This window comes from Rhincodon typus, chromosome 22 (genome assembly GCF_021869965.1).
Source record: "Rhincodon typus isolate 14 chromosome 22, sRhiTyp1.1, whole genome shotgun sequence".
NCBI lineage: Eukaryota > Metazoa > Chordata > Chondrichthyes > Orectolobiformes > Rhincodontidae > Rhincodon > Rhincodon typus.
This window is the reverse complement of record NC_063353.1, coordinates 3,957,507-3,969,084: the sequence shown is the minus strand read 5'-3', so window position 1 is coordinate 3,969,084 and position 11,578 is coordinate 3,957,507. Positions and strand designations below refer to the sequence as shown.

Genomic DNA, 11,578 nt, shown 5'->3' with positions numbered 1-11,578 from the left:
GGGGGGTAAATCTCCGCCTTGTTGACTCCGGCCTGTCCGCCCATGCTTCTCCGGATCCCCTCTTTTCCGCACCCCCTCCCTCTCCCGGTCCTTCTTAGCAGATCGGTGGTTCTGCCTCTCCTTGGATTCTCCTTTTCACTCCCTTCCCATTCGGCCTCGTGTCCAGCTACTTGCCTTCTTTTTAAAAAGAAGTCTTTAATGCAAGGCACTAAACCAAAACCATTCTCCAGTGGCCTGCTTTCTCTCATCTATTTCTTTTTCTTTCTCTCTCTCTTTTTTTTCTCTCACCACGTTGCCACATACGACTTGCCCTTCAGTCTGGAGCAACCCAACTGCCTAAAATCCCAATGGTACTTTCTTTAATACCTCCCTTTCCTTGTCCTGTTTTGACAGCCCTGTTTTCCCTGTCAGTGAGTCATTGCATCTTAAGGATTTTCTCGCAATGTTGTTTGAAGTCTGTTGTCGTTTTGGTGGCAAGCATCCTCAGAATGGTCAGTTATTCACGTGAAGCACGTCTGTAGATCGAGGATTGAGTTCTCCAGTTAATTTTATTTTAATCCGACTTCTGCTAAGGGTCTTTTTAAAAAAAGTGTCAGAATGATGTTCTGCTTTCAATGCCTCCTTTCTCTATGTAAACTTCGGACTGTAGTATCTGATATGTACCGTTTCTACAGCTGTTAAGTGGCCATTCTTCATGTAGGTTTACCAGGAAGTATTCGCGGAAGTAATGCTTCATTGTGGGAAGCTCATGTTTAACGTTAGGCTAGGGAAGTTCAGTCTGTCAACTGCGCCACTTAAAGCGTAAAGTCGAGTCATTCCAATAAGGGAAAATCTGTCTTCATTTTGCGGCCACTATCCAATGAATTAAATGATTTGCAGGTGTTGCAAGAGGAGACTTTACTTGCCGATTATGTGTCTCTTGTATTCAAGATCAAAAATCACACGACACCAGGTTACCTTTTCTGCCCCAGTCCGACACCAGGTTACCTTGTCTGCCCCAGTCCAGCACCAGCACGTCATGTGTTCAAGATGCCGAGGTCTGATAGATCTCCCTGCAGATATTGGCAGTGGTACTTGTCATTAAATCATGATCCAGCATTCCAGTCTCAGTAGGTACCAAGCCTTTAAGTTGACTGAATTGGAATTCAGAAGCTGAGTGACTTCAGTGCCCCCCTCATAGATTTCATCTGTTGGCATCAATCTTGGGGGCAAAATGTGACAGGTTGTGATATGTATCTATGCCAACCTTTCTTTACTGTGGAAGTTTTGTTTCGTGCTTAGAAAGAACTGCAAAGGTGATGCTGCCTGGCCTGCTGTGTTTCTCCAGCTTCACGCTTTGCTATGTACCTAACTGCTTTACCAGTGCCAATAACTTGTAACTTAAGTGTAGTTGAAAAAATGCCATTGGTAAGACAGCTAAGTTATTGGCATTGAATACTTTGTATAAACTTGTTATTGGGTGCATGATTTGTGTTGCTGTTTAGTGAAGCCACCCCTTAAGTATCCATTTTGATTGTTATAGCTGATAACTGGATAGATAGTGCTAGTCGGTGCCTGATTTGTCCACATTTCAATGATTGTAGATTTGTCATATGTTGGTGTACAGGCTATAGCATTGGTATAGTGCAAGTATTATTTCACACTGGCTCATTTATTTTAGGGTGGAGGACCTGGCTCCCAGGGTGACAACTTGGAAGCCAGGTTGCTTTGGATTTTAATGTTTAAAGCAAGTGCATCAACTTCAAAACTACCAGATACATGTGATTTCTTCAAAGGTGCATTCTGATTGTCAAGTAAATGACATGAACAGATATAATGCATGGGGTGGCACAGAATCACTTTTACACCTGGTGGATCTCCCAAGTTTTGTTACAGTTTCTTAACTTGTTAATGTCTATATGTCCTTGAAACTGCCTTTTCTACTGTTGGATAGTAATACTTGCAAAGTCTTGCTCACTATTCAAATGGTGTCAAAGAAGAACCATTGGAAAGAGTCATTGATGTTGTAAATGGTAACAGACCTCGCAGTGTATAATTTCATGTGGGTGTTCTAAGGAGTACAAAGTCTATTGTGTTTATTGAAAATACCTTCCTGTCAGCTAACCTTGATACCAAGTTAACCAGGTGATAACAAAATTCACAGAGGATTACAGGGCTTTGCAAACCACGTACTCTGTAGCAACATATTAGGTAAGGTTTTGGAACTTGTTCTTTAGACTTTGATCAGAAAGAGCACCAACCTTTAGATTACTGACTCGCCCAGGAAAATGTCTTGTTTCCCTGGAGGAATTGCTTTTTGGTTTGTATGCTGTAATTTTGAAGTAGTAATTAAGGAACTATAAAAACATGGATTAATACTGTAATCTGATTCAAGTAAAACAGCTTGAAAAATAATAATCCCTTGTTCCTTTTCCCCATTATTTCAACTGGCAATTCATTTGACTTTCATTGTTTTAGTGAGAACAGATCTAAGTTCAAGTTAGTTATATTTTCTTTTGTTCTTTGCTTTTTTTTTTGGAGTTTGTCATTCTGGGAAGCCATTTACCCAGCTTCATTCTGATAGGTTAGGTGGACATAGTGAAGTGCAGGTGGGTGGGGTTGGGGGGCCCAGTTGCTGCCATTTTCTAGCTGTTTTTGCTGCCTTCTGGCCAAGCTCATGCAATTGGCTCAGACTTTGTCAGAGGACATGGAGAGAAATGCTCCCCCAGAATACAGTACTTGTCCCACCAGCTGTACAAACTCAGTAAAGTCAACAATACAATGAAGAAGTTCCAATGACAGAATAAGTTTACTGTTATTTTTCAGAGTAGATTTATAATTGTTGGTATGAAGGTTGTCATGAATAGAGTACCATAATTTTGGAACCTAGTCCCATGTATGTTTAGAAAGTTGCAGAGTGAAGAGCTTTATTAATAGTAACCACTAAACTACATCTGTAGTATTTTATACCAACTTCAGTGTCTTGTAGGTGTCGTCCTTCCAGCATCTGGCTGTCAGGTCTGAGGAAGGGTCACTCAACCTGATATGTTACCTGATTTCTCTCCAGGTGTGCCAGACCTGAGCTTGTCCAGCAATTTCTGGTTTTGCCTCGCACTCTGTCTGGGCTAAGTATGTGCGTAAGTTCAAATTAATTTGAACTCAAATTTACAATTAAATCCGAGGTGTAACACATGGTGACTTGGATTGTCACCAAATCCTCTCGCTGTGTTGAAAGATTGGGTTGCATTTGTAGGTCAGTCAACAACTTAGTTTTTAGGTCTATCCTTAGCTGAGCACAGTATCAAAGGTGAGGCTTTCCTCCTGCCTTCAAGAAGGGTGTAGAGAGGTGAGAGGATCAGGCAAGTGTTCCTACCTTGGAAAGTTCTCCTCCTGTCTTCAGCTAGAAGTAAAGTGAGGTTTCTTTTTGCTGAGCAATGAATTAAGTAAAGTGGGTAAAAAAGCAGATGGCTGATGCTTAGGCTTGAATCTCATCTGTTTGCAGCTGTGCCCTGGCTGACTGCTCCTTCCACTGTGCCCATCAAATCAATGCGCTGGAAACAGGCTGGTGCCGTTGAGTGTAAATTTGATTCTATTATAACCTTTGGCTGGTCTGACCCTGACCAGACCCATCTCCACTGGCGTTGCACACAGTTTAAGACCAAGTAAAGGGGATGGTAAAGCAAGTGGGAGGAGGGAGGGATGGGACTAATAATAACTGGGGATTTCAAGGCAAGGGGACATTAAGGTGATAGAGCTTTTTTTAAAAAAAAAAAGCCATGAGGGGCAAATATTTTACACGTGAGTCTGGTTCGTTTGAAATGAACTTTCTGAGGAAGTGGTGGATGTAGGTACAATTAAAATACTTAAAAGACATTTGGATAAGTACGTGAATAGGAAAGGTTTGTAGGCATATGGGCCAGGAGTAGGCAAGTGGGACTAATTTAGTTCGGGGTTATGGTTGGTATGGACTAGTTGAACACGGTCTGTTTCCGTGCTGTATAATTCTGAGCTGAGTAGCCAGGAGAGGTGCAACGGGTGTTTTTGACTACCTTGGTAAGTTGTTTTTTATACAGCAAATTTTCACTTATGAATGTAAATATAAAAGTTTTAGGTGAAAGCCAGCAAAGTGTCCTACTTCATTGTAGGAAATATGTTGCGGTGCTAGTCAATTTATTATGGCATCAAACAGTGTGACTTGAGGCCAAATGATTTTTACTCAAGGGAAGTTCATGTGGGAAATGTATTAATCATAAGAAAGGGGAGGGGCTGCATTCCAGTAAATTGACTGAGAAGAAGGAAGACTGAGGGATTAAATTTTAGTCGTCTATGGGACTCTGGTCTGCTTAAGTGAAGAGAGATACCAAGGCATAGAGCTGGATGAACACAGCTGGCCGAGCAGGAAGGCTGACGTTTCAGGCCTAGACCCTTCATCTGGAAACGTCAGCCTTCCTGCTCCTCTGATGCTGCTTGGCCTGCTGTGTTCATCCAGCTCTACACCTTGTTAACTCAGATTCTGCAGTTCCTACTATCTCTGCTTAAGTGAAGAGGCTGTTTTATAGTTAACCATACTTGTTTTGTGTAGTTCATACTCAGCTGTACAATGTTGACCAGACCAACGTTAGTGAATAGTTGTTGCTTAGCAATCTGAGGCTGCTGGTGATCATGGTGGGGGGGAGGGGAGGGGAGGGTGAGAATAGCATAATATCCCTGATTAGAGAAAGGAATCTCAAGTGGGTTGTGAAATGCTCTGTATTGCTGCTTCTGCAGTGCAGTTGTTCTCTTTCAGCTTTCATTCTGCCCTCTGTTCACCAGAGACAACTCGCCAGATTTTGTTCTTAAAAATAGAGATCAGCAGGACTTGCCTTTAAGAGCAAATCAAACAGCAACTTCATTTGTGCAAATTCAAATCAAGTTATAGTTTGTGCATCTTGCACTATTTGGTTTCCCATTCAAATTTCTGAACAACATTATGTTCCTGTACACTTAGTGAAAAGAAGTTAAACTTCCAACCAGATGCTGGATTTATCCACTTGGTCTTGCTGCCAGACAGTCTGACACTGGAAAATCCCTGTTTTAACAAATGTAGAAGCTAATTCTTTTGCTTATTACTGAAGATTTTAAATTAAACCACTTCATCTTTCTCTTGGTATGATGTTTCTTTCTCATTTTTCAACTTTGCTTTCTGTACTTGTTTTAAATATTAAATGCCCTGTTCTTAACATTTTTCTTTCCAGGTTCAGTCTGTGAATTAATTATTTCCAAATCTGTGATCTAGTATTTTTAAAGGCTTGGCTTACTTGCATAAGTCTCAGATGCTTTGAATGGGGTGCTGCACTGTTTTGATGCCTCACTAAGGTCAAAGTGCTATGCGAGAGTTTGGAAATCTTAGGCAAAGACAACTGAAGCAAACAGCAAAATCTGGCCTGTTAACATGTTGCTTTCCATTGAGGTGGCTGTTGTTGCTCTTTGAACCAGCTCTCCTAGATGTATGTTATGGCCTTGAGAAAATCTTAGTTTTGTCTTCTGCATGTCTGCCTTTATCGATTATTTGTTTTTTATGTGCTAACTTGGATAAGTTTTTTTTTTTGTCTTGAGGTAACTACCTCCTTTTTAAACATGCATGGTGCAGCACTTGGTTTCTTTGATTTAGGAATGTAAGAGTAGGCCACTTGCCCCTTGAGCCTGTTCTGCCATTGAATGAGGTCATGGTTGATTTTTATGGCCTAACTGTCTCTACCTGCCTTAACAGCTTCTACCCTGCTGTCAGTGATAGTCATACAGTACAGAAATAGACTTTGGTCTTAACTCATCCATGCAGACCAAGTTTCCCAAACTAAACTAGTCCCACCTGTCTGTGCTTGGCCCATATCTCTTGAACATTTCTTATTCATGTATTTATCTAAATATCTTTTAGTGTTGTAAATGTATCCACTTCCTCTGGAAGTTCATTCCACATAAGAACCACACTAGAAAAAGTTGCCCCTAGGGTTTAAATCTTTTTCCCCTCTCCTTTTTAAAAATATGCCCCCTAATTTTGAAATACTCCACCCTATGGAAAAGACAGTTGCCATTCACCTTTTATCTGTGCCCTTCATGACCTTAAACTTCTCGTAAGATCACCTCTCAATGTCTTTCATTCCAGTGAAAGAAGTCCCATCTTCTCCCTGTAACTCAAACCCTCTAGCCTTGGGAACAGAGTATTAGAATTGTTCTTCCTCTGCTGAATATAATGTTATAGCTACGTTTTGTTCTATTGCCTGATGTATTTGTGATTTGTCTGGTAAGCATGCTAAACCAATACTTTTCACTGTACTGCAATACAAGTGACAATAAATCAAATCAACCCATGCTAAATTATATAAAATGTGGCATCCCTGCTTCATCTGGAGCTTTGCATCCATTTCGGGGCACCTTTTTTTAAAACTAAAGTTTTAAAGATGTTGAAGTACAGAAAATGATTTAGCAATGTTTCTGGGAACTTGTGTTGGAAAGTTGGGCAGTTGAGGCACTTGAGAAGTAAGGTCGAGAAGAAACTTGATGCATAGATGTATTCAGAATTGTCATGGGTTTGCTAACCCTTCCCATTGGTGGATGGACTGAGAAGCAGAGGTTGTAGATTTAAGATAATTGACAAAATGAGCGACACAACATGCAAAACACATTTCGTCTATCAAGTGGTTGAGATTTGGAATTCTTTGCTTCTGTGGTGGCTGTGGATTCAGATGTTGGGGAGAATTGAAAGAGGAATGTACAGAGCTCCAAGGGGGAAGACTGGGGAGAGTGGCACTAGATAGGATTACTTCCTGATAGGAAGTAATCCTATGGTGAGCTAAATGGCTGCATTTTTGTGCTGTAACCATTCAATGATTTAATGCTTCAGATGAACTTGGTTTACTTGTAGTTCACTTTTTTGCCTGGTGAATAACATTCTTGTAGTACCATCCCGTATATGAAACAAGGAAGCGTACTACCATTTCATCAGCGCACTTTGTTTGTATGATTTACAATCTACCAGTATTTGGTTAAATTTAATCTCTTGCTGCTTCAGCTGCCTCCTACAAGAGTGAAAATATAATGTTTATAAAGCTTTAAATCCAGATTGACAACACTAATAAGTAATGTTAAAATTATAGGTCACTTTGTCCCTTTTTTTAACGATTCAATTTCATAATATTTAGCCATTCAAAACATTTGAGGCTCTTTTTCTCCACAGATGTTACCAGATCTAGTGAGTTTCTGTAGCATTTTTTGTTTTCAGACTTCCAGCATTTGCAGTATTTTTTGCTTTTATTTGGCATGTGGGTGTGGTCTGACTTGGATGGCTGCAGTCTCAATTTGTGCTGGTCCTTGTGTTCCTCACAGAAGCATACTGAAGAATTGGTCTGTCACCAATCTCAAGAAGACTTCAGACCTTTCTACCAACCTATCTCAGCAAGTTAAGGGGAGGTAATGGCCCAGTGGTATTATCGCTGGAGTGTTAATCCAGGGACCTGTGTTCAAATCCCATCACGGCAGATTTGAATTCAATAAAAATTGGAATTAAAAGTCAAACTATGACCATAAATCCATTGCTGATTGTCGGAAAAACCCATCTGGTTCACTAATGTCCTTTAGGGAAAGAAACTGCCATCCTCACCTGGTCTGGCCTATATGTGACTCCAGACCCACAGCCGTGTAGTTGACTCTTAGCTGCCCTCTGGGCGATTGGGGATGGACAATAAATGCTGGCCTAGCCAATGACATCCTCAACCCCTGAATAAGAAAAAAAAGATTGTATCTTAAATGCACACTGCATTCTTTTGGATGAATGTATTAATGCAGTGCTTTGTTAGTCATTGCAACACTTTGTGTTAAATGTTAGTTCCCTTTTGTAGCCAGTCCAGATTAGTGAAGGCAAGAGTGTGTCTGCTGGTCATACTTAAAGTAAGTTAAGTGCAATTCAATTTCTAGTAAGCATGAATAATTTTGCACTCCAGACCCCTATTTAGCATTTACTTGATCATTTCACATCAAAATACTCTGGTGTGAAAACAGACATTCACTGTTCTGTATCTGACGTCCAATATGGGACTTGGATATGTGCAATCTCAGGATGTAGTCAAGACAATTGAGCATCTTTTACGGGGGCGTATGAGAGCATGGGTCCTTTTCCAAACTGGCTTGGGATTGTGGAGCAAACTCCTGATTGCCGGCTATGGGGAGGCCACCTACAATACCTCACATCATGGTGGCTGAAGCCATGAAGTGATCCAGCACAGCCTTCTGACTGCCTGTGGGAAAGGGTGTTCAAGGACAACATGACACCAGCATCATTGTTTGTTTATAGAGCTGTGGCGCTTCTACCTCCCTATGTGGCTGTGAACTATCTACCGTAGACGTCTCAAGGAACTGGAGCAATACCATCAGCATTACTTGTGCAAGATCCTGAGAATCTGCTGGCAAGAAAGACTCCCTAACAGTGACGTGGACCAGACCAACATCCTCAGCATGGCAACACTGACCACTGTTAACTGGCTATGAAGCTCTGGGCATGTTGTCCACAAGACTCCCCAAGCAGGTGCTCTACTGCCAGCTCCAAAACAGCAGGTGAGCCCCAGGGGGACAAGAGGTGCTTCAGTGATACCCACAAAGGCCACACCGGCTAAGTGCGGCATTCCCGCAAACACCTGGAAATCACTGGCCCAAGACACAAGTGGAGGAAGAGCATCCAGGAAGGTGTTGAGCACCTCGAGGCTTACTGTTTTGGGGGGGAAATGTGAAAGGAGTGTGCTGCCACTCCTCCACACCCACTCCTTCCCGCGACCACATGCCTCAAGTGTAACAGAGCCTGCGGAAGCCACATTGGTCTGTACAGCCAAGTAGGGACTCTGTTCTACTCAAAGGTGTCGTCCTTGTCTGCGAGGGACCACTGATGAATGGGACTTCTGAGAGCTTCCTAGAGGTGAAAAACATGAAGGAAGAAGGTTAGTAATAGAGTACTTTGGGGATGCTACAAGGTGGGTAAGTAGACAAATGATAGCAACAATTTCACATAGCTTTCTACGTTTCTACAAATGTAGAATTCTACATTTGTTGCACTGTGAAGCAAATTTGGGTAGGTTTTGTGATTCGTGCAGGCGTTTTCATTTTTGGCAACTAACTTAATATCCTTTGCCAATTCCCCAAAGTTATAATCTTGAATCTGCCTCTAAAATGAAATTGTGTTTTTAAAATCCAGGAGGTCAGCATTTTGATTTTGGGAGCTTGGCTGTATTTTTTATATGTTAACAACATTTTATTCCACCCTTTGTTTTGTTTTTGATGTTATATCTCCTTATAAAGGGTGTTTGTAAAGCAAAGGAAGACCCCTCTTTCATAACTTTTTAATGTCTGCTTGTGTGGCTCAGAAGTAGATTTGACTTTTGAGCAACATCTTTGAGGAAGGCGAGAGAAACCGTATTTGGGAGTCAACATGGTTTAAACTACTAATGGTGGAGTAACTTAAAATTCAGGAATTGAGGTCAAATTATATGGGAACAAATGAGTGTTTTGAGCCCTGAGATTCAAAACAAGGAGCAGCAAGGCCTTGAAGGGATTTAATAACAAGTGAGAGTTTTAAAGCTGAGTGACTTGTTCCACACTAATCAAACAGAGATGCTAGTAGTTGGGTGATGGGTGAAAGGGCCTTCGTGTGAATGAGGACACTGGGGAGGAAGAGGTTTGAGTGACCAAGTGCCAGAAGACTGGAAAATTGCCAACATGACAGCATTGTTCATGGATATTGTTATGGGTAAACCCAGTAATTTAAAGACCAAATCAGTTTAACTTCAGTGGTGAGGAAGCTTCTAGAAACAATTTTGGACTTGAATTAGTGGCTTGATTAGAAAGAGTCAGCTTGGATTTCTAATGCTGCAATCATGCCTGAATGACTTTTACTGGAGTTTGTTGAAGAAGGCCTCATGGTGTACACAGTGTTGGATACAATGCTCACAAACATGAGGGAGTTGTAGGTTGTGGAATAAAGGGGTCAGTAGCAGCAGGGATATAACAATTGGCCAAATGAAAGAAAAACAGTAGTCCATGAGGGTATTTTTTTTTTTTGGGCTGGAGAAATGCTTGTGCAACAGTTCCCCAAGGGTTGGTATTGGGCTAGTAGCCCATTCCTGATTTTATATTAATGTACATCTTTTGTTCCTTGCACAATTTTAAAGTTTGCAGATGACAAAACTTGGAAGAATTTTAAACTTGGGTGGACAGCGTGGAACTCCAGAAGGAAAATAAACAAGTTTGGTGGAGTGGGTAGCTATGTGCCAGATGAAATTCACTGCAGAGAATTGAGGTTATGCATCTGGTAGAAAGAACACTGAAAAACCACGTAAGCGGGGGTGCAATTTTAAGGGGAATGCAGGAACCGAGGGACATTGTAGTGCATGTGCATGGATAATTGAAAGTGGTAGATCAGGTATTGGGGGTAATAAAGCATATAGTATCCTCCATTTTACCAGGAATGGGCAGAGTACAAGAGCAAGGTGATGTTGAACTTGTATACAGAATATGTTAAATTTCAGCTGGAATGTTGTCTACACCCAAGTCCTATGATGTGGCACATAGAAGAGAATGCAGAAGTGATTTACAAGATGGCTTCGGGGATAAGGAGCTCCAGTTAAGAGGGTAGATTTGAAGAAGTTGGACTCCTCTCCTTGGAGAGAATCACAGCTGAGAAGAAATGAGGCCTTCTAAATCATGAGCAGAATCGTTTCCTGCTTGTAAAAGGAACAGGAGGACAGATTTTAAATTGACTTGTGATCAGAGCAAGAGTAGCGCAAGGAGTGAAGCTCTTTTTCACTCAGCAAGCAGTTAGAGTATGGAATGCTCTGCCTGGAAATCGAGGCATTCAAGAGGGCAGTGGATCTTTTATTTGGACAAAATGTGGAAGGGTACAGGGGGAGAAAGTGGGTACTTGGCATGATGTTGAATGTGCTGTGCAGGCATCTTGGGCTGCATGGCCTTTTCTGTATCAAACACTTGTGCTTCTGTACATCAGTAGAAACTTCACAATGTCAAGTTAGCCAGGTGTGTTAAGTCTCTAGTGGTAATAAAAGCATGAGGATTTAAGCAGTAGGTGGGTGGAAGCAGGGGTGAAATAGGGTGATGTTATGGGAGTCCAAATTGATGTCACTGATTATTGCAAGATTAAGGTATTATTAAAAAGTTTGACCTAATTTGCAGGACTACTTCCCTTCTTTAAGCACCGTACACCACCCCAGAGCTGCTTAGAGAAAAGCAAAACGGGTTTTGCTTGTGCCTATAAGTGATGGCAGTGATCACACATCAAACTAATGTAGGAACAATAGCCTTTTTGTACACTGCAATTTGCCACAAATGAACAATGATATCCAGATGATGTGCATTGAGGGCTAAGTATTGGCCAGGACATTAGGGAGAAAAATCCCTGGTTTCAAAAAGTAATACCATGGGTTCTTTGTTTGCCCATGCAGGTAGATGGGATCTCATCTTAGTGAGGAGATGCAAGCAGACACGATAATGCAGCACCCTCTCAATACTGCACTGGATTGTCACCTTTTTTTGTGAATTGATGTTTTGGAGTAGGATTCAAATC

General features: G+C 41.4%; 1 protein-coding gene across 1 annotated transcript in view; it reads left to right on the top strand.

The window, feature by feature from the left end:
- Nucleotides 1-462: 462 nt before the first annotated feature.
- Nucleotides 463-11,578, top strand: part of LOC109931155 (diphosphoinositol polyphosphate phosphohydrolase 2-like) — a 65,679-nt gene continuing 54,563 nt past the window's right edge. Inside the window, exon 1 of the mRNA XM_048610344.1 lies at nt 463-491. Coding sequence (XP_048466301.1) covers nt 489-491 — 3 coding nt within the window. The 5' untranslated portion in view covers nt 463-488. The remainder of the gene's footprint in view (nt 492-11,578) is intronic.